Source organism: Ursus maritimus, unplaced genomic scaffold (assembly GCF_017311325.1).
Source record: "Ursus maritimus isolate PB19 unplaced genomic scaffold, ASM1731132v1 scaffold_2, whole genome shotgun sequence".
Classification (NCBI taxonomy): Eukaryota; Metazoa; Chordata; class Mammalia; order Carnivora; family Ursidae; genus Ursus; species Ursus maritimus.
The window spans coordinates 90,339,311-90,363,194 of NW_024424452.1; the positions used below are offsets into that span (position 1 = coordinate 90,339,311).

At 42.4% G+C, this 23,884-nt stretch overlaps 1 protein-coding gene across 1 annotated transcript in view; it reads right to left on the reverse strand.

Annotated features, from left to right (window-relative positions):
* Window positions 1-4,246: 4,246 nt before the first annotated feature.
* CENPF (centromere protein F) overlaps window positions 4,247-23,884 on the reverse strand; it is a 63,908-nt gene continuing 44,270 nt past the window's right edge. The window contains exons 13-20 of the mRNA XM_008701148.2: window positions 20,392-23,223; window positions 18,969-19,121; window positions 16,759-16,935; window positions 16,262-16,423; window positions 13,726-13,888; window positions 11,885-12,358; window positions 10,275-10,453; window positions 4,247-5,293 (exon numbers count right to left, since the gene is read on the reverse strand). Of these exons, the coding sequence (XP_008699370.2) occupies window positions 5,090-5,293; window positions 10,275-10,453; window positions 11,885-12,358; window positions 13,726-13,888; window positions 16,262-16,423; window positions 16,759-16,935; window positions 18,969-19,121; window positions 20,392-23,223 (4,344 nt within the window). The 3' untranslated portion in view covers window positions 4,247-5,089. The remainder of the gene's footprint in view (window positions 5,294-10,274; window positions 10,454-11,884; window positions 12,359-13,725; window positions 13,889-16,261; window positions 16,424-16,758; window positions 16,936-18,968; window positions 19,122-20,391; window positions 23,224-23,884) is intronic.

Below are 23,884 nucleotides of genomic sequence, written 5' to 3' on the forward strand. Positions count from 1 at the left end.
GACAGGCCAGTGTCTAGCTTCTTGGCCTCCTGAATCCCTTTACTCTCTGCTTGCGGGCAGATGGTAATATATCACAGGCCTGGGACTGGGGATCAAGAAGAGAGCCTCAGTTTTGTTTTGCCACAAACTTAATAACCTCTTTAGGTCTCTTCCTGAGTGGTAAAATAGGACCCACTTCACAAGATTATTAAATTTCAAAGGCTATAAAGCACTTGAAATGCAAGGGTTCCATTTGGCAACTATGGTATTTTTAGGCAGATCCACATTACCCTCCGAGCGTCCTCCAGGTGCCCTAGAAGAGAGAGGAATAACAAAGTACAGTCATCTTACTCATCAGCCACATTTCTTTGCAGGAGGGGATGGGGGCTGGTGAGCATTTTGTGGGCTGGAACTCCCATCTGCAAGTGAACAAAAATGTATGAAGTCTGGGGGTATGTGCGTTTCCTTGTGATTTTCTACATCAATAGCACAAATCACTTACATTTACTCACATAAACACATCAGCACCGCACAGGACGGACCTTGCCTGCAGCATCAGGACCAACATAAAAGCCATCACTTTTCCTTTCATACCAGGAGCAGCTGCGGTTAGAAATGTGGTGGACAGGCGCCCATGTCTCTCCTGGGATCTCTAGATCACTATGAATTCCGGGGGAAAAGAAGAGTGGGTCACACTGGACAATGGCTGAGGGGTAGAAAAATGAGTTTTTGGTCACCCAATGCTTAAAATTTATATTTTTCAGGAAAAACAATGTTGTGAGCATAGGTTCTGCATAGTTGGAACCACTGTAATTGCCATTTTACCATATTAGGAGCTACAGGAACTATGTGAGCTTGAATTTAGCCACAGTCTGCAATGTCGCTCCTGGAAGGAAATGTATTCTGAGTTCCAAACGACTAATTTATATAGAAACGTCAGCAATACAACTCATTTTTTTTTAGTTGCAATAATTGTTTTCTTTGGGTATTTTTAATGAGCCAAACAAAAACAAAACCAGTGGAGGATTAATTTGCAAGATCAGTAATTGGATGGTATGTACAAACCTATAGCGATTTGCAAAATAAGCATTAGTGATATTGAGAATGGTGAGAATCTTGTAGCATAGAACTGAAATTAATGCATAGTGTTGGACAGACAGATTTATCTAACAATTTTAAGCTGCAATATTTTTTAAAAATTATCTGTAATTATTTGTATACAGAATAACCATTTTATTGTTGGCAAAATCATATGTATAGTTAAATATTAACTAATTTAATCATGACAATTCCAAAACGTATTATTATTCCCAATTTTACCAGAGGAAAATGAGGCACAGTGAGTTATTTGCCCAAGGTCGGTCAGATGGGGAGCCCAGGCATTGACACTTCTCCCTTTTATAAAGATTTTATTTGTTTGAAAGAGAGAGAGAGAATGCAAGCAGGGGGTGGGAGAGGGACAAGCAGACTCCACACTGAGCATGGAGCCCCACGTGGGGCTCGATCCCACAACCCTGAGATCATGACCTGAGCTGAAATCAAGAGTCAGATGCTCAGCTATGTCACCCGGGCGCCCCTGAAGCTTCTCATTTTTAAGGTCTATGTTATACTGAACGTTTCTATATAAAGCCTTACAAATCTCAAGATTTTTCAAGACTTTCCAAGGCAGACTCTCTAAAAGGATTTAGTTTTAAGCAAATAATGCTTATGCACCGAGTGAGTAGTTATAGTTTCACAAGTTGAAATGCATCGCTAGTCTCATATTTACATACAAAATGCAGTAGGAGGTAACCAAGTCGGATGCCATCATCCTAGACTTAAGGACATCTCCGCTGCATAGAAAAGGTGGAAAAGCTACCTCTATCTCTTGAATATTTGTGCTCTCAGAATTATTCTGGAACAGCCTGCCTTTAGAGACACACAATACACACAAGAGATTGGGTTCTATAGTCACAAAACTGAGGTTGAAATACTTACTCCCTGAGCCTATTTCATCTTTTACCCAATGAGGATAATCCCCACTTCGCAAGGTTGTCGTGAGACGCATCATTATTGTAAAGAAGATTTCCTCACATGTATCGGTCCGAAGTTCTGTGTCTCTCCATCTCGGCCTGTAAAGTGGAGATCCTAACGTCTACCTCGCAAAGGTGGTGTGAGCAAACATGTAAAAACACTGTAAAATGCATGTAACGTTCCACACGGTGTTTTTAGTACTTGAGCCATAGCTCAGGGGCATAGTGGTGCCAGATACATGGCGTCACCTAGAAGTGGGATGCTGGTTTTAGGTCCTCAGGCTTTTCCCAGTACAATGGCCCAGCTCTTCAGAAGCACTCCCAGTTCTCTTCTTCTGAGTGTTCTCTCCGGTCAGTGAACCAGCATAAAGCCCCTTCTTCTCAAGGGAATTCAGTTTATAGAATAGAGACGGGAGGGAGGGCATAACTCAACTATGCTCCACGAAGCAGTTGGCAACTACCCATTCCAGGCACTTAGTGTCTTCCTGAAGAAACAATGATACTCCCCTTGTCAACTACAAGTGAGAAATATAAAATATACACCAATGATGAGTTCAACTTCTGACTGTGGTGTATTAAACCGATGAATCTAAAGAATTGATCATAGTTTATTTCCCATTTAAGCTACTTTCGTGACATACTGCCATAACCTGAATGACTTTGGAAGAACTAACTTGGAAATCCGAAGACCGATGAGCTTAGACACCCTAATAGGAGTTAGAAGTTTCTTCCCTGACTCAAACCAGTTGGGAAGTGGAACAGGTCTCCCACCCCTCCTAAAGTTGGGGGCCCCTGGGAAGAAGGTTTTGACTTCCTTCCAGGTTCAAAGAAACCTGTGCAAATTTCATAGTTCCAACCAAATAAAAAGATCGGAGACAAACGAGAAAAACCACAAATAAATCTCAAAGGTTAATAGGTGTGCCCGGGTGGAGGGGTGATTCTTAGGAAATCAGGCTACAGTTAAATGTTGGTTTTTATTCCCTTTTTATTAAAGATGCAGTCTCTTTGGACTCAACAATTCCCAATAAAACAAAGAGCCAACTGAGATCCTACGGAATATTCAAGATGAAAGAATCGTCTCCACCAAGCCCCTCATTGTACAGATTGAGAATCTGACCCCTGGATCTCTGGAGGTGGTCTATTTCTCCATATGATTTGTCCACTGGGATCTTATCTGTGACCTAACCGGCTTATCAAGTACCTCAGAGTTGGGACTGTGATACATTTACTCTCCACCCAATATGCAGCTCAGCTCATGTTAGCTCGAGGAAAAAAATACTTAATATTCTGGCTGCCCATTTATAATGACTGTGAACAATTACAAAAAGCACGCTAAGTATTCCCTGTAACAAAGAACAGCAGCTAAGGTCCACCTAGAAAAAGATGAAGATGTTTTCAAGGACCCATGGAACTACCCAGTGAGACCTACTGAGTGGAATCTTCCAGTAACTGGAGACAGCCAGCAAAGCTGATCCCAGTGATGTCTACTCCGGGCCATGCCCTTGAGCACATGGCAGCCTTGGGATGATTTATGATAAGGATATTGCACCAGACCACAACCCCGAGACACTGAAGAAAGGAAAGTCAGGATATCGCTTTCAGTAGATGAATACTAAGTAGCTTAATATTATTGAAGCATTATTCAACAACAGAGGCCACCTTACAAAGGCCAATTTTAAAATATAAATGATAGTATTTGTCAAGGTTTATATATCAGTCTGAACTGAAAGCCAAGAGCAAATTATCTTTCACTAGCTCATGTCCTGGAAAAGTTTTTTACCCTGATTCAAGGACAAAAGGACTTGTTCCAAAGTTTGGGGATTTGATATGGCTCATAATGCCTGCATATTTCCAAACTCTGTCATCAATAAATGAGCTGGAAAATACCACATATTTGTATCTTTTCTGATGCAATTTAATGGGTACACACAATGTGCCAAGCACTGGCTGGATGTATTATTCCTGTATAAGTCCTATATAATCTTGTGACCCACATTCCAAATCACGTCTTTTAATATAACTGAATATGTTCACTAAATATACTAATATCATTTGTTAAAGCTCTTCTTTTGAAGATTTATCTGATTGAGAGAGAGAGAGCGCACGAGCATGGGCAGGAGCAGGAGCAGGAGGGGGGCAGAGGGAGAAGCAGGCTCTCCGCTGAGCAGGAAGCCTGATGCAGGACTCAATCCCAGGACCCTGAGATCATGACCTGAGCCGAAGGCAGACGCTTAAACGACTGAACCACCCAGGCGCCCCAAAACTGTTTTACTTTTATAAGAGGCTGTTGACGTTAGCAAGAAATAGTACATGCTCAGAATGCATTTATACGTAGAATCATTTTTACAGAAAACAAAAGTGATATTTTTATTAGGAAAAAATGCCCTATTTTAATACAATGTCGCTGTTTATGAGAATGCACACTAAAAGAACTGCAACGAATTCGTCTTAGGAAGAAACAGTACAGTGACAGAGAACTTGATACACTGTATCTTCCAGGAGCCTGCAAAGCCGGCCCAGTGGAAACACACACACACACACCTTCCGTGACTTATGTACAGGTTATATGGGCAAACATTTAGAAAACGCACTGGAAGAGCAGGATGAGCACGTCCACGTGTGTGTATGTGTGCGTGATTTTCCTCCATGGTACTGGACTAAAAGAAATTCTTGATCTAAAATTATTTCCTGCCTAGCTCTACACATAGAAAATATCATAAAGCAAAGTTTACATTTTCCTGGGAGCTTTCCGTTGGAAGTAGAGGCTGTATTTTGGATTCTCTTAGGGTGAAATCCACACACGAACAGAGGTCGTTACATAGTGCTTGACATTTAAGTGCAACATTACCAAAAAGCTTTATACGGCGCCATTTACACCACGGAAGAAAACGATCAATGGCGAGCTGGTGATCAGTGCTTTCGAACTGCTCCAGTACTTCTACAGGGGAGAGCTAAAGAGTACAATGTATCTCGATTTATAAGGAAATGTTCTCTTCCCACTGATAACGTGCTCCCTGACTAAAGAAAAGTCTTTGCAGGCACACTGCCTTCTGGCCAAATACTGCCACCTGCCAAGGTCCTGACATACAAGGTCGCTTCTACTGGACCCTACAGTTCTCGCTGCTCTTGGACTCAGGGACAGCTTCCGGGCTGGGGGCGAGCCGGCCTCGCTTGGCCCTCAGGCCTTCCCTGGGGCTGTTAGCTGGACTTCTCTCAGGAAGGTTACTGACCGAGAGAGATCTCGTGGTGGGTTCTCGGAATGGGGCGCTTGAATCCGCTGGGCTTTGTTGAGCAACTTTGACCTGTAACAAAGTATCTGTGTTAGAGGTTTAAATCACATTCACATTTCTACAACATGAAAATAAAGTGCTTCTGTCACCAAATTTTAAGTTAAATCCCTCTGCAGGTGTTGTACTCGGCTTTACCATTTCTTCTTCACTGAGAAAAGGCCCCACCTAACAGAGGCTGTGTCCGACATGAACTCTGATGAGTCACCTTGCAAACACCTTTGATGGCCAAAAAAGACTCACTCTCAAGGCTAGTATGACATTCTTAGATCAGAAGGTAAGCTTTTGAGGGCAAAGACTATGTCCTCCTGGCCGTTATATCCCTAGTGCCCAGAATAGGCTTGGTTACCTGGCAAATTTCAATATGCGCCTGAGTGCGAACCCAAACCAGCTTTCGCTCAGCCTAAGTGAACCCTGCTGTCATTCAGATGAATGGGATCTAAACGAGAAAGACTACCTTCAGAGGATGGGAGCTTCATTTACAACATTTGAAAGACCTAGAACCTTGTCCTCATATATCGTCATTTTAAACATTCTACTTACATTTTTTTTAAAAGATTATTTATTTGAGAGAGATAGAGCACGAGCAGGTGGGAGGGGCAGAGGGAGAAGCAGACTCCCCGCTGAGCAGGGAACCCCACATGGGACTCGATCTCAGGACTCTGAGATCCTGACCTGAGCCGAAGGTAGACGCTTAACTAACTGAGCCACCCAGATGGCCCTCATCTTATATTTTTGTTTTGTTTTCATACTGAATTTGGATTATAGCAGAATAAATAATAAAGTCCAAAAAGAGTAAATCCCCTTTCTAATGCCCTGCCTTTTAGGAGGAAGAGGGATCTCAGAAAATGTGAAGCTTTGGGACACCTGGGTGGCTCAGTCGATTAAGCGTCTGCCTTCAGTTCAGGTCATGATTCCAGGGTCCTGGGATCAAGTTCTGCACCGGGCTCCCTGCTCAGCGGGGAGCCTGCTTTTCCCTTTGCCTGTCGCTCCCCCTGCTTGTGTTCTCTCTCTCTCTGTCTGATAGATAGATAGATAGATAGATAGATAGATAGATAGATAGATAGATAGATAAATAAATAAATAAATAAAATCTTCAAAAAAAGGGAAGGGGAGGGCAGGGGAGCGCAGGGGAGTGGAGGGGAGGGGAAGAAGGGAAAGGAAGGGTAGGGAAGGGAAGAAAGAAAGAATGTGAAACTTTAAAAGAGGGCAGGGTAGCTGGTACAGTCAAGAGTTTCTGCGGTTTACACAGTCATGACAGAAGATATGGGGTCAGGAAAGAGAAAGAGGAGCAAGACAGATGAACGATAGAAAAGCTTCATTTAGCCAACGTTACAGGCAAGAGTGGAGGATTCCAGCAGGAAGATCTTTAAAAGGTAAAGAGGAAGGGCACTCTTAACAAGGCAACCCATGTTCAGTCCCTGCAGGGAGAAGGAGCTATTGTGACAAAGAGCAACGGACTCCAGTGACCTCCTTCCGAAGCAGCAAGAAAAAAGAATGGAAATTATTTCCCCATTTATATTCTTTCCGTAGGAAGTATGTGGTTTTAAAAGGCAGCTAAATACTTTTCATTACAGAAGACATAGTAAATCTGGCCAACAGATCAAATCCCTGGAAAGCTTGCCTCTAACTCAGATTATACGCAGGACACTTGAAAGGAGCAGCCTCTCAGGATCAGGACTTAGTGGAAAATTACCATCCATGGAAAGTTAAAGGAAAAAAACAGAGTTTTACTGGCACTCTTTTTTCTTTTTTTAAGTAGAAAGTGATAGAAAAGACAGGCATTTCCCTTGAACCCATCGGATGCAGGAAAGTCGGATACTCAGGTTCACCATTTAAAAAAGAGAGAGAGAGAGAGAGATCACTCACATTGGGAAAAGAATATCTGAGCCAGTAAAACTCTTTCTTAATCCCAACGAAATAGCCAAAGCCCACCCGTTGTCTTCCCCCTCTAGACTCAATTTCTCTATACTGAACTAAGGAAATTATAGTCCGTGATCAGTTTAAACCGTGAACTTGATCCTCGTGTTGGTCAGTTAGCCTCAGACTTGTCTCTAGAAGTAGATGAGGTCCAATTCACCAAGTATTTGAACTATTAAGTGTGGGGACACCTGGGTGCTAAGTCGGTTAAGTGTCTGCCTTCAGCTCAGGTCATGATCCGGGTGCTGGGATGGAGCCCCACGGCAGGCCCCTATCCTGACTGTCCTACAAACTGTCTGCATCCGCAGTGGCCAGAGGACAAGCACATAGATGGCTCAGTGAAAATGAACCTCATTCAGAGTAAGAAACACAAGGCCCCGCTAGCCCGCGGACCGACGCCGTGGTGACGGCATCACCATCATCCTCCACAATTTAGAGGCAGGTCCTCGGGCACCGACCACCAACCCCAGGTTCAGGTCAAGTCTGCAATCACGACTCGCTTGTCCCCAGCAAACGAGGAGCTCCTGGGCTTACTCATCCCAGTGACATCACAGAGAATGATCCTCACCGACTTCGCATCTCCCCCCTTGAACCCGACAGATGTCTCTAAAGGTCCTGCTAAATGACCTAGGGAAATGTCTCTCTCAGACCTCAGCCAGGTCCTTCAGGCAAGCGCTCATCATCCCGCGTTTCTAAGCAACTGCTTCTGGAAAAGATACACCTTGGACCTCTCAACCTGAATGATGAAATTTGCTTAACTGATGCGGTAAGCATTTTATAGAAAATGCTGAATTAAATTAAAAATCAATAGGCTGGGTTTTGAAGAGTTTGCATCTAACCATGAAGTCTCCCGTGACCTCCTCTCAAGAGGAACCAGCCCCCATTCATTTGCACAAGTGCACAAAAGTGCTTCACGATTCATAACGGCTGGCACTCGCTGCAGCCCGGAGCCGGAGCACCGAACGCAAATCTGCAGGAAACCGTGGATACGCCTCTGGACTCAACAGGCTCCAAGCAGCGTGGAAAGCAGGCCCCCTAGTGTGCAAAGCGCTCGCTCCTGGATAGTAAGTCTGAACGCTGCATGGAAACTGCCTTTGCACCGAGTCCTCATAAAAGAAGAAAAAAATGACCCAAGTGGTGACCTCATGAGAGGATTTCCTAACATACCTTTAAACATCTCCTATCATAATCACTTTAGGACATGAGCAGCTCCAGTCATTCAACAAACTAGCGGCTGAATGCCCGACCCTGTGTCAGACACGAGGACACAGGGGAAGCGGAATCATCATCCAGAGCCTCGCAGACCTCATACTGCAGCTCAGAAGGCAGCTGTCTAAGCCAGGAGCGACAATAAAGCGAGCCACCTTAAAAGGTCGAAGTAGAGTCCTATGTACGTGTCAAGATTTTCTGTTTTCAGAGAGCCGAACAAACACTTCATTTCATCTTCAGAAGTGTGACACAAGCAGGAATGGGTTAGCTTGTATGCAGGGGTGAGGAGTGGCTCCCACTCAGCCACCCATCTAAGGAAATGGCACAGACTACACCAGAACCCAGACCTGATGTGCAGGTCAGGACTTAGCCGGGGGCAGAGAGCTTTGGGTCAAGCTTGGAAGCTTCCCTCTTTAGGAACACTGGTTGCTTTTGGGAAAAGGAGCTGTTCTTACGGTCGCTGGAAAGTCAAGTCCTACTCCAGCACACTCGCCAGTGTTCTGTTGTTACCAGCATTCAAAAGATAGAGCCAAATGTGAAGGAGGGAGAAAAAGAAAGAAAGAAAGAAAAGTGGGGTTTGGGGTGGGGGGAGGATTTGCACACAACGGTCAATATTTCTAATACAAGTAATGGATGGACCTGTTTTAATAAGTGAAAGAGAACCTCAGACCCTTCTTCCTCACCCCTGAATTAATAAAAATTTTACTACAATGTAAGTTTTGAAAAAACTTAATACTAGGTATACATTCCTTAATGCTTACGGCTCTTATACATCAACAGAACAAACATTTACAAATACGTTCTTGTTTTGATGCAGCTAATCCCCAATGTCTTTGTTATTTTGGTATCTAAAATCCTAATGAGCATGCCCACTTAAAGAATTATTACATGACACAAATAGGGGTTACGACACTTTCAGAGTTTTGTCTCTGGGTCAAGATACTCACACTGTATAGTTAAATGAGCAAAGTAATAAGTGAGCAATAAGTGAGCAATCAAAGTAAAATCATAAAACTTTTAGAATTCTTAGAGCTATTCCAGCAACTTCCAACAATGTTCCTGTGACCCCTTGTTTGAGAAACACTGGGGAGAAGAACAAGACTGTGGAAGTGAAAGATAGTGTTATAAACCTGAGCAGGTTAGATCTTTATTAACTTTACTTCCTTCTTTCTTCTATAATGCTTCTGTAATACTTTATTATACCGTGAGTACAATAAAATGCATATACTTTGCATACATAATGCTAGTATATCTTATGGTATAATAAAGATCTGCAAAGCCAATATTCTCGATGCTTTAAATAACATTTACTGGGCCATTTGCAAGGTACACAGAGGTCACTGAGATCATAGCTCTGCCATCAACAATCAAAATAGAGCAATGTGTCAACAGAGCTCCTTTCTTTAGATGTCTACTGAAGTATTTGCTTTTTGTAAAGTAAAGGAGTAAAAAAGTTAGGAAAAAAAGAATTGGCAGCTGGGGGGGGCCAAAGGGTTAGAGGAAAAAGTGTGAAACAAGCAATGAGCAATGCCTGTGGCCAAAAAAAAGACAACCTCTTCAATTCCTTCAATGTACTGCTTAACACATGCTTACAAACCCTTTGAGTTCTGATCTATGATTTCTCCTCATTTAACATTTTCCATCCAACTCTAAGTGGCCTGTTGGATCAAGGAGGAGACTGTAGGTGCAGGATAATGTAATGTTTATCCTCAGGTCGGCTCACTACTGTCCTCAGGACTGGCTTACTTACACTGATTGGAGAAGAAGGTCAGACTTTAAAGAGCCCCTGAGTCAGTGTCAGACCCTTGCCCGATAACACTGTAATTTCCCGGATTTGGGACGGCAGGTACACGTTCCTAGGAGTTACCTTCTGTGATCTGCTGCCACCAGCTGTTGGTTGGGAGGTCTCAGCATGATTTTCTTTGTTGAGACTTAGTGGGGATGGTGCTAACTTTTGTGCCGCCAGGCGGGGGCTGGTCCGAGTCGGCATGGTTGTTCTCCGCAGGACATACGGGCTTGCCTTTCCCGTTGGGATATCAGCAAACCCTAAGGGCAAAAAAGGCTGGCTGTCAACATTGCTAGGTCCAACTGAATCTACAGTGGAAACAATCGGTATCAGGTGAAGTTCTCACCAATATAAGAGTAACTCCAGAAACACTTTCTGCCGGCCACAGCGGACAAGAGATTGACTTCACAGTTGCTAAATCAAACAAGTAACTAGTGGGTTTTCTCTTACCAGACACACAAGAAAACACAATGGAAAAGGGAAAATAACATTAAACAGAATTTTTTTCCCCCTGCTTCTTCTTCTTCTAACTAGATGTCTTAACTCTCATTTTTCTAAGATCTGAAGAACATACCAGCAAGCCTTCCCATAAAATCTGGATTGGAGATAAAAAGGGAGGATCAAATAGAAAGGGGGTGGGAAGCCAGCTCTTGTTTAAAACAAGAAAAGGTAAAATGGTAACAGCCCCGGCAACTCAGGCAGAGACTAGGTGGGAGGAGACAGCCGACCCCGTAAAAGAGGGATTTCACCGTCTGCTCACACAGTCTCCCTCCACAGTGCGAGTGGACATGACTGGAGGTACGTAAGAGGAGAAAGTCAATCCCAATGACACTAATGGTTGGCATGTCACACACACTCCAGAGCCGTGCTGATGGCTAACTAAAGCAGCATTTGGTTTTGCGTTTAACCCTTTAATTATAAATAAAAAGCAGTAATGAGAAAGAGATAGCTACTTTGGGGCCAGACTTCCTAAGGGCCAGTTACTCAGAACAGTGCTCCTCAAATCATCTATGGCAAAGACTCAGTGTTGATATTTCTTTGAGGGAAAGGGGTGGGGGGTGATTTCCAACCTGCTGTGGAATGATAACTTCTGCATAACACAAGAATGAACCAACAGAAAACTCACGATGTGTTTGCATGTTGCAACGAGGTCAAATTGCTATGAAAATTTCTCAATTCTTACTCTTGATTTCTGAACATGACTTTTTTTGGTCACAGACCAGTAATAAACTGTGCCTAGACTGGCCCCGGTCCCTGGGACACAGTTTAAGGATCACTGGGTTTAAATTAAGAAAATAAAAAGCAGTTTAGTGGCTCCAACCAAGGGGGCCCATCCCCCAGCTCACCTCCTACCCGGGTGAGATGTAGACTAAAGGTGAAAAAGCTTGAAGAATGTCCTCAGTTTGGGGATTTTTCAGCAGAGAAACATCAAATTCCAAACAGGTTTTGAGTAGTCATTTTAGAAATCTCCTAGCACATTTTGTGTTGTAACGTGAGTCATTAGATCCTAGCCCTTTTCTCCTGCAGAAAGGAAAGTATACCGTACCAACTTCAAGGTGGACTGTTGTTTCTGAAGACCATTTAGTATTGCTGCACAATAATCTAAAACGTAAATGCTCCTGTCTTTTTGTATGTGGATTTTTATAGGGCATTTCAAAAGAACACAAATGATTTTGCTTTTAAATGCCTACCTTTCTTTACAACTTCTGGAAGTCCTTCTGGCTCAAACTCAGTGTCTCTGGCATCCTCTGCGGGGTGAATACCACTTTTGACTGCTTTCCTACTCTTCTTAGAAAATGTCTCCGGGGTAGAAGGCGCTGTGCCTCCGCCATCTTCCCGAATCCCAGTGGACCTTTGCCTTTTGCCTGAAGCTTTATTTTGGCTGGATGACAACTTCTTTTCAGTAGCAGAAGGGGCTGGAGAGGCTTCTGGAACAACTGAATTTAGCAAAGGAGAATGCTGGAGATTAAGTTTAGACTGTGAACTCAGACGTGCAACTTGTGTCTCCAGCATCTCTTTGGCTTTCTCTAACTTCTCATGGCTTATGAGCAGGGAACAGTACTTGTCCAGATATTCATCGGCCTCCTTGTTTTTTTCTTCAAGAGTTTCTTTCAGTTCTTTTATCTCAGCCATTAAATCCTCTACATTAGAATCCACAACAGTACCTGTCAAAAATAAAGTGACACACCGCACGTCACTTGACGCTTCTCTAATCAACACTGGGCATCATAAAGCAGATAAGCTCAAGTTTGTTCTTTGATTTTCGCTTAAGAGAAGTGGGGGAGATATACCTGTATGTGTTCTTATAGACCAAACAAGTCTTGTTTGGGAGGGATCATATCAAGGTAGATATTCTAGACTGCATGACTTTGATTAAGATAGCTTAAAGAAAAACCATCAAAATCTCAAACTCGTATTCCAGCCACCTCGTCAACACTTCCTTGCAGTCCATATGAGATCAGATGAATTAATTGATCTCATTCCCAATTTTCCCCTGCCCATTCTTTTCCAGCATAAGTGAATGAACAATAAAAGTTGGTAAAGAATATGAAGCCTGGTGGAAGAGCTTTGGGCAACAGAAGAGGGTTAGTGACAAGACGAGTCAAAAACAGCTCTGAAAACCATTTTTAAGCAATGGAGGATCTGATGGACAAGTGCTTGGGGGATGCTTCAAAGGTGGGAGTCCTGGTCAACTTGTAGCTGGCCCTGGTTGGCACCAAATCCATTGGAAAAATTCCCTGAATCCACAATACACTCCAAATGCTCTTCTCAGCAGGGAAGATCACTGACCCCCCATGTGAAGCTGTGGTCAAGAAGGTCCCTCATACTATACTTGCAATCATCTTTCCACACAGTGAAAGCATTCTACTCCGAAGACACAAGTGGAAAAAACTGACAATGACAGTTGCCATTTCTTTTTTTTACTTCCACACCCAAACATATAGCCCCTAAGCCTTCCATTTAATTGACCCACGAGGATGGGCCAAGGACAACCAGAATCAGCTGCTGATAAACCACCAATGCCAGCTCAGAATGTCGATCTGCCTTTGACGTAGGGCTTGCATAAATGGACATCCACATGCAAACTCTTCTAGGAACAGCTTATTAGCAAAAAGTGCTGCCAATTTTTCGTATGTTTTGTAGAACAGAAGATACAATAATTCTATTTCAAAATGCAGACTTCATTCTGAATCCTATTAATCCCATGACCCTAAACTGAGCACAAAATGTAGAAACTGGAAAATGGATAACTGCTGGAAATCGATACGCAGTAACAGAACACCGCGCCGGCTGTGATGAGCACCGGGTGTTGTGCGCAACTAACGAATCGTTGAACGCTACATCAAAAACTAACGATGTACTGTACTATATGGCGGCTAACTGAACATAATGAAAATAAATAAATAAAACTGAAACAGAACAAAACAAAAAAACACGCACTGAAAACATTTCTGTGCCTACACACCATACGTGTATGGTTTCACTAGTGGAAAAGAGCTTTGGATCGTGGATGTGCCCAATCAATGGCTACCTGTCTTTTGTTTCTCTTGTGCAGCTTCCAGGTGAGACAGCTCTTTCTGCAACATCTCCTTCTCCTCTTCCAGCTGTTTACAGGATTTGATCAACAATTTTATTTTCCCCTGGGCACGTTCATTTTCCTTCTTCAACTGATTTGTATATTTTACGTTGTCTGCCTACGAAACAAAACCTTGAATTTAAAACCTTGAATTTCTTTGTATGAGCATTTCGGAAAATAATCATGAGATATAATTAAGAATCATATATTATAAATTTAAGAATTATGATGTTCAAAATATACCAATTCATCTTCTCTATTGGTTTCCTAGGTCTCCCCAGTAGACACTGTGGTTTTGTCACTTTCTGAGTATCGGCAAGCCTAAATCTTGGTTTCTGAGATAGTGTTCTATTAAGGAGCCCACCGTGTCTGGGTTTGTCCAATGGGAATCACACCTGGGGGGTTAGAATGGGAGATATGTGGGCATATTCTTGGTGGGTCAAAACTTCTTGATGATGGGGGTGCCTAGGTGGTGCACTCAGTTGAGCGGCTGACTCTTGGTTTCGGCTCAGGTCCTGATCTCCGGGTCATGAGATCGAGCCCTACGTTGAGCTCCCCGCTCAACACAGAGTCTGCTGGAGATTCTCTTTCCCCTCCCTCTGCCCCTCCCCTCTGCGTGTTCACTCTGTCTCTCTCAAATAAATAAATAAATCTAAAAAAAAAAAAAAAAAGCAAAACTTCTCAATGATAGAACTGTATTTCCATTTGTAGTCTATGCCATTGCACAATTTCAATACCCAAGATGGCATTTGTCTTGGTGACACCAAGTGAAGGCCCAATAATATTATGGCTCACAATACTTAAACTCTACAGTTGCTCAAATAGAAAACGAATAGAATGGTGGGAGAATGATAGCATCATACGCTTCTCAGGAGTACAAGTTCACGATTCCTTAACCATATCTGCAAATTCCAAACAAAAGCTCAGACAATGATTTAGAGGAAAAACCTGACCTGAACAGATACAGAGGTATTTATTTATAGTCTTTATTTATCCCACCTTGTGAAAATAGTCCTACAATTTGTTGCAGAAATATGAATTTGATTATGAAGTATTACCCCATACCTTGCAGGGATATTATGTAATATATGGCACATGAATTGTATTATGTAATATCTAAAAAATGCAGACTTCTAAAATAAGCTAGTTCTACGAGTTTCTGTAAGAGATCATGAACATACAAAGGTAGACCAAACTATTTAATAAAAGAAAAAGAACCTGAGCATCACATTCATGTTCCAAGTAGATTTCATTCTTTGTATATTATTTCATCTTGGAATAATATTAGCAGTTTTGCAAGAAATCTGCATTTTCAGGATTTTTATTTCTGATTCCAACCATAATTGGATTAGAGATCTATTTAATTCCATTTCAAAAGTGCTTATTAACTGGACCTCATTAAAATTATATGCACTCTGAATGGGCTCAACTGACAAGTCATTTTGTACACAGTATGTGTAAATATAGGCATTCCCCACAGAACTGTCAAAGATTAGACAAGCAGAAAGCATACCTGAAACTGAAATATTATATACCAATTTTACCTCAATTTTTTTAAAAGAGAGAAAGTGAGTAAATAAAAAAGTAGACCTGAAGCTCTTCTTTCTGTTATTAAACCTAACATGTTTCATTTTGTAGCAGCAGAACATTAGTGATCGTGAATGTTACCCTGACTTTTCTTAGTTTATATTTTATTGGTATATTTCCTTCACCTTGAGAATTATTTAAGAGCTACAGACATAAGAAGTTTACCCCTACTTTTCTGTTTCAATGTATTGGATATACGATTATCCTAATTTTTGCAATTTAAATCACCTTCAAGTAAAGACCTTTGCAGATATTTACCTCCCAGGTTTGTTATTATACATCCTGGATGGTATTCATCTTATGAAAAATATCTATAGGAATCAAAAAGCCTCTCTTTCTAAGAAGTAGAATTCCTGCAGCACCACCTATAATTGAACAATCCTAAGACTATGGTTCACCTCTTGTTTTTTTGGAAAGGAGAAAGTTTTATGATCCTTGCGTGCAGAGGAAGAGGAGAACGTACAGATGTGTGCACGACCAAGCGCTCTGGTATACCTTGATCTCCCCATGAGCCACGGGAAAAGTGGGTTTGGTGATGGTAGTGAACTCGGGAGACCAATCAAGCAAGACCTTGGAATTACCCATGAAATTATTATCTACAGCTGGAGAGGCCTGTTCTAATCTGCTATCACCTCGATCTTCATATAAATCTAGAGAAAGTCTTTTACCATCCTCTAATTTGAGGATTCATGAGCAATGCATAAAGTTTATTCAAGCCGTGAGATCGCAGATCATCCACTGATTTTTAAAAAATAACTCAGCAGAGAACTGATGCTTTTATTTTTGACTACAAAAACAAAAAATGTCATAACAATTGAAATGGAAGCATTAATTCCATGCGATGAAAACCACCATTACCTGTATGAATCATTCTAAGTCATGAAGCAATAAAAAAGGAACATACCTTGGTTTTCTTCAATTCTTCTAAAATCTGAGTGGTAGCTTTCAAAGAATTATTGAGTTCTTCTTTACTGGACTTTAAGAGATCTACCTCTGCCTTCTGCAAGCTGAGACATTCTTCCCGAGAAGACAGTTTCTCTCGATATGTCTGGATTTCCATTTCGTACTAGGATGAAAAAATGTTACTTTAGTCAGGAGGCTCAGCTAAAAAAATTTAAAGGAAAACAAACAATAAAGAAAACTGCTGTCCCAAGGACCATTTCAAATAGTCTTTGGACCCTGCTATTAATCTATTCCAAGATGAAAGAAAATATTATTTCACATTGTAAAATAAGACCTGTGCGGTAACTGGGGAAGACAGTGCAGATAATATGATGAGACCCTTTAGAAGACCGTATCACGCAATAGTGCAGAACATTGACCTTCTTGCAAAAAATGCCTCATTACCATGGTCAACTCACCACTCTCCGGCTCCTCCAGGAACCAACCCCCACGTTTTACCTGTTTGTTTGTATCCAGAAGCAGAGCCTGGTGTTTCTTTTCAGCTTCCTGCAGCTGTAGCTGATATTCAGCTCTTTCTTCTTGCACTTTCTCTTCCTTTTCCATCTGGTCCTTGTGTATATAATCCAAACTCTTCTTCAATTCACTATTTTCTAGCATGAGCTCCTCCAATTGACCCTAATGAGAAAAGTAAAAAAATCACGGGAAAATAATTAGGAACTTGGATATATAGCTTTAGGAAATACTGAGTACCAAAATGAAAAAAAGAAAACAAAAGAATTTACAGATAAGACAAAATCTGTATAGAAGAGTGCTGTAGCCCTTAGTGATGTACTCCCCTGAAATTGTGACTTCACCTCCGATGACAATTTCTTCTGCTCCAGCCCAACCACCCCCAAGGTCATATCCCCTGGGACCCCAGACTCTCTGAGAACCCAGCTTTAGCTGAACCACTCTGGACCATACCCTCTGAGGCTTTCCAGGCTCGTTCACTGAAGTGCTCGCGTTGCACTAATTCCTTGACGTCATCAGCAGCATCCCTACCACCCCCACCATCGCACTCAAGCCCCTCCACACTTCCTTGACCAGCTTCGATTCCATGTTCTATCACTGTGAGCATTTCCTTCCAAATGCCCTCAGCTCTTCTGCCCCTCTCCCTTCACTGTGTGAGACAGGCAAGACTCCAGCTCCGGGGCCCGTGTTCTCCGTGCCTGATCCCCAACGACTGTTGCTACATGTCTCTATACACGAGCATCCACTTCCTCTTCTCCCCTGACTGACGCCCTCCAACCTGGCTTTAGACCCTCCAGTCATTTTTCTTATCATTTTCTGTCTCACAATGGCTCCCTTTCAATTTCTTAAAAAAAAAAAAAAAAAAAAAAAACCAAAAAAACAAAACTAAGATTTTTCCAATATCAGAGATGTTGCCACACTACTGTCTAGACCTAGAAGCTTCCTTCCTCTGCACTGTTCCTCGCGCGGCTGACCCCTCACCCTGCAGGTGACATTCTCTGACCTCCCCACCTAAATTAGGTGGGCACACACCCCAGTTCCCAATTAGTCTGCAGTAAAGAATCTTGTTTGATTTATTTATGGCACTTGTGAGATTATGATTCTCTTCTATAGCTCCTATTTAATGACTTAGTGTGTGTCTAGACTGTAAGGTCTCTGAGGGCAGAAACCACAGCACAGCACTATGGACTTGAGGCTAAACACCTCCCTTTTCCTTTTAGCAGAGCCTGTAAACCAGATTCCAGCCAGGATACTCCCAAGCTGCTCAGAACCAAAGGAAATTCCAGCATGTGCAGTACTCAAATATCATTCGTACAAACTCCTTCCACGCACCATTGCCAGAAAATCCCAGGAGTCAAGTGCTGAGATGAGATGCCAAACCTTTTTGATTTTCATTAGATTAAATACCACATTTAAAGTACGAATTTCCCCAACTCCTTAACACAGGCTCTTACCAATAGCATGTCAACTCTTGGTGATTGGGGTCACAATCACAACTCTGTCTCGTGACCCTTTGCTAAGTACTTCCCGGGGCTGAATGTGCATGAGGACATTATTGGTATGCGAGTGTTCACGGTTTAACCGGGTCTGGCAAACAGGTTTCATTGCACCTGCAGCTTCTCGTGCATGGTAGCTGCTCCGGGGGCCCCGGTGTGAAGTTTCCGGAGGAGGGGAGGGCATGAATCAGCAACATGTGCTCTGCAAACAGCAGTGGGGAGGGCGGCCCAGATGCTACAGATCTGCCACAGGAACCCTGCCCTAAAATAACATCCCGAGACTGTTCCAACTTCACATCTCTTTGTGACTTCCCGTGACTTTGCGGTTCTCAGCAAGATCGGGGCATCTGTCTCTGGCAACGTTCTGGCTCCTCATCCGAGGCAGGCTAGAAAAGCCGATAAACCTGGGGAAAGCTGCATGAAATCTATTTCTGATGCGAGTTAAAGTAGTACCAGGCTCGCCTTCTATGAAAAAAAATTGGGGCTCCATGACAGGAATTTTCACGGGTGTCGAAGCCACTTGGGCCTCCTTCTGGGCTCCCTGACAGGGCTGGAGGGTGAAGAGGAGTGCAAGTCTCATCAAGACCCAAGTGCGGGGCTATTTTAAAAGCTAAAAAGTCTGGTACCTTCCAGGTCTTACGAAAACAAACAGGGAGAGGGTGCAATATCGGAGTGTCATGAGTGTGTCACAGAGAAACTTACCTTGCTGCTCTTTATTTCCTGCGACATTATATTTAATTCTTCGGTTAGCCGATTTTTCTCCCCGAAATATTCTTCTTTCAGCTCGGTTGTTTTCTGCGCCATCTCGCGCATTTCCCTCTGCAGCTCAGTTTCCTTCCCAGTCATTGCATTTACCTGAAATTTCATCTTTCATTAGGATCTGCTTTGGGTTACCTGTTTTACGCAAATTAATCACTCAGATACAACACACTCGTAACATTTCCTTTCACCTTCAGTAATAAAATGGAACCAGGCTAATCCTCCCTTTACTAATCCACTCAACTACTACCCTCAAAACCTACTGGCAAGCTTACCTTTTCTTCTCAGCCAAGGTTTAATAAAAGACGGCAATAAGGAAAGCAATGACAAGGAAAGATAATATTACAAAGTCTTAAAATCCTTCATAAAGGTATTAATTTGTATTAAACATAAACATCAGAGACCATTGTATGAGGTAGCATCTTATATTTTTATCAGTTCTGGGATCTCTACTAATCCCTTGATGCCATACTAATCTGCAAGAAACATGCCTAGGATTAGTTAAAACCAATTAAAGTCCTATCATTGGCATTTGCCCCTGACGTTGAAAGAGCCTGGCAGAATTTGCCAGATGACCTCTATCATAACTGCCATCTTTTGCAAGCTGTGTCAATACTTGAAATTCCTGGAAAATATTATAGTTATGATTGATCCCGTTTTCTGGACACTCCTTTTTCCTTTTAATATTTGCCCAGTAAAAAGTGAATTTGAAGCAATCATTTTCCTAGATCAGTATGTAAGCCTAGAGGGCAAAAACTTAATTTTTCATTACTAATTGAGCCCCATGATGGCAGATTTTCCCCTTTAGCCACCAGCTAACAAAACAAGAGGTTGCCCAAAGAGAAGGTGTAAGAGGGGCTGAAAGCGTAAAATCCCCAAGACATACCCTGGGTAGCACAAGGGTTCTGTTGGTTACTGTTACCTTTGATAGTACTTTCTCCTGAAGGCAAAAAGGCAGGGCAGGGGTAATTGGGCTCCCTCCTGACCCTCACTAGTAACTGTTCTAGTCTCCTTGGCAGTAGTTCCCAGCTGGGTATTGGGAAGCTATGACTCTAATGCACTGTAAGAAAGAGTACTACAATGAGAACCAGGAACTATGCCTAACCCAAAGCTTCTCCCGTGTCCAGGTGCCACGTTGAAAACCTGGCCTAATCCATAGAAGTGTCCCATGTAAATGTGTGCCAAACCAGAGTCACTACCGCTCGAGCCAACTCAACGTCCCGGAAGTTCAACGCCCCGCAAACTTAAAACCTCTACAGAGTTTGTTCCGATACTGCCAACACTGTCCAGAAGGAAATCTAATCCACACAGTGGTTTCCCTCCCTCGTGACTACATATTCAAATGTAGATAGGTTAAGCCACTTACTTTTTCAACAAAGGACACGTTTTCCATTTTTGTCAATTCGAGCTCTTTCTCCAGATCCCTGTGGGAATCCTGCAGTGCTTCTAAGGTGTCTTGCAAAGTGTCATTTTTGGATTGCAGCACTCGGATCTTCTCCTCCAATTCTACCATCAGATTTTCCAGTTCCACTTTTTGCTTCTTCCAAAGCTGCTGTTCTCCTTCCACCTGGGACAGTTTAGAGGCGAGCTGCTCTCGGTCTTGAACTTGGTTTTTCAGTATGCTGATTTCTTCGTCCTTCTTCTCTAACTTCTGTTTGCCATCTTCTACTTGCTGAAGGAGGCTATTCGCAGAAGACTGCACATTAAGGTAGTTATTCTTGACCTCGTCAAGACCTTGGAGCAACTGAGCCTTCTCATATCCAAGAGCATCTACTTGACTGTGTAGACTCTGTGCCTGGGCCTTCCAGGTGTCTTGGTCATGACACAAGGCCGCCACTTTCTCATTTAGCTCCTTTAATTGGGTTTGAAGCGTCTCCACTGCAATTTTAGATTCTTCTTTCATCTGTACCTTTTCTTGCTCTTTTTCTTGCAATAGATTTTCAAAGGAAGAATTTAATATTTCTAATTCAGATACCCGTCCTTGCTCCTTCTGTAATTCTTTTATCACATTTTCTTTTTCTGACCTTATATGGACAAGATCTAATTTCAAATCTCTCAGGGTTTGGGCCATCTCCTCTATTTTTGCTTTTAGAGTCCCCACCTCTGCTTTGGAATTCTCAGCCTCAAGAATCACGCGCTCTTGGTTTTCCCTTGATCTCTCTAGTTCTCTTTCAAGGTTCTCTACTCTATCCTTAAGCAGGTCAACGTGATGCTCACTTTCTGTCAGTTTTCCTAAGACCTGGAGCTGTTCCTTTTCATCAGCTTCTAGGCGGACTTTCAGCTTTTCAATGCTGTTCCTCAGCTGATGTATTTCCTGCACTGAGGGGTCCAGACTCTGTTCTTCGACCTTCTGGATTTCTTGGCCATGACACAAGGCTATCACTTCCTCATTGAGCTCTTTCAATTGTGTTTGAAGCATTTCCAATGCAGCTTTGGATTCTTCTCTCATCTCAATTTTTTCTTGTTCCTCTTCTTCTAACCGACCTTTCAATGAAGAGAGTAGTGTGTCTAATTCAGACACCTGACCTTGTTTTTCTTGTAGTTGTTTTACCAGATTTTCTTTTTCGAACCTTATCGTGCCAAGGTCTAATTCCAGATCTCCCAGGCTTTTGGTCATCAATTCCATCTGTGTTTTTAGGGCCTCCACCTCAGCTTTGGAAGTCTCAGCATCGAGAATCACCAGCTCTTGGTTTTCCTCCGACATCTGCAGTTCTCTTTCAAGGTTCTCGACTTTATCCTGAAGAGAATCAGCCTTACGCTCGCTCGCTCTCAGTTTCTCTAGGACATGGAGCTGCTTCTTGTCATCAGCTTCGATGCGGACCCTCAGCTTCTCAATGCCTTGTCTTAGCTGGTACACTTCCTCCTGCGTTGAGCTCAGCCTCACGGCAACCTCACCCTTCTCCAGCAGTGCACCCTCCAAGGCCTTGGTGACGGTCAGCTTTTCATGTTCTGATTCATGCAGTCTGGTCTGCAGGCTTTCAGATTCCCTTGCAAGTGACTCCTTCTCTCGACTCAGTTGTTCGATTTGGATTTCCAACTCACTTTTTACCAAAGACAGGGCCTGTGAGTCCTTTTCCATATTCTGCAGCTGCTCCTGGAGATGAGTGTTCTCTTCCAACAGCTTGGTGACATCGGAGGACAACGTCTCAATGAGCTGTGTTTGGTCCCTTACCTCAGCTCCAGCCACATCAATGTGACCTTCACCTTGATGAGATTCGAGCTCTCGTATTTTCTGCTTCATCTTTTCAGACATCAGATCCAGTTCTTTATTTTCTTTTGACAAAGTATCTAATTCTCCATGAAGCCGGTTTCTCTCACTGGTGACCACAGAGAGTTCTTCTTCAAGGCGGATTATAATGTTCTGCTGATTTTCATTGTCTTTTTCTAAATATAGCTTCTCTGTCTGAACTGTCTCTAAGTCAGCTTCCAAAGAGAGGGCGTGATGCTCAATGCTACCTTTTTCAGACTGGATCCTCTTTAGCTCATTTTCCACATCAAGAAATCGCTCTCTCCAGTTGTCGTTCACCTTGGCCACACTATCTTCAATAATTGCATGTGACAATTTATCTGCGCATATTTCTAAACTAGAATTGAGGCCTTCCAAACTTTCTGTTCTCTGGTGTAACTCCTGCTTGTCACAAGAAAAGGATTCCAATCTTTCACTTAGGTTTGATTTTTCTTTCTTGAGTTCCTCAACCATTTTTTCTAATTCTATACATGCTTCCATCTTGGCGGTTATTTGTGCTTTCTGTACATGGAGTTTTGAGTCTAACTCTTTTATTTCATTTAGTAAGCTTTCAACTTTTTTGTCACGTTCCTCTATGATGTGAAGTAACCTCAAATTCTCATTTGATGACTCTTTTACCTGCAGTTGAAGATTCTGAATGGTGACCTGGGTCTCCAGAAAATCCATAGGTACCAGAGCATTAGGACCAGAAAAGGACAAGTCAGAAATGCGTTCTAAACAGCCCTCGGTTTTGTCTTCTGCTGGGGTTTCTAGGGACTGTTCCCTAGACCATTCTTCTGTGAATCTGACTGGACTGGTCTTGGTTACTTTTTCCATCTCCAGATTGAGGTCCTGCTGAACACCTTCTTCACAGATCTGATGAATGTCATGTTTTGGTGTTCTCTCTTTAGTTTCCAAAGTATGTTCTTCTGATTCTTTCACATCACAGCTATTGTTTCCAACCTGAAGAGCCTGTAGTTGTAATATAAAATGAGAATTCATTTTATTTTTCAAGAGGAATCAAAATAGAATAAATTGGCTTAATTATTACTTTATAGAAACTGGCTTCTTGCTTCTGCTAAACACATCTCTTCAAATGATATATTTCCCACCTCGTTCTTCTCTCTCCATCCAAATATCCAACGCAATTAAACAAACATTGAGTAAGTGTTCTCCACAGGCAAGACACTGGGTAAGGTATTTATCACAAAGACAAACACTTCAGGTCAGTTATTTGATCATCTAAATTATAACATACTTAACTTTCATAATTTTTTCTTGCTAGAGATATTCTTGATAGCCTACATATAAAATTTCTTTTCGTGATTATCAAGTAAGAGGCTAACAAATTCCATATAAAATGTTCAGCTTCCATCTTCGGCATTTACGATATTCTTCACTGAGAAAAGTTCATGACCAGATCATGACCAGATCCCCACCCCCAAGGACTTAATCACAGAGCCAGCACTCTCCATATTCTTGGATAAATTACATGGACCTCACCTTCTTCTCATCTATGAAATGGGGATCTACTGTTGTGACCACTATGACCGTCATGTCACCACCTGCCCTCCCTACCTTACTGAGGCAGACAGAGGGAAGCAAGTGAGACTCGCTGACGGTACAGCATTAT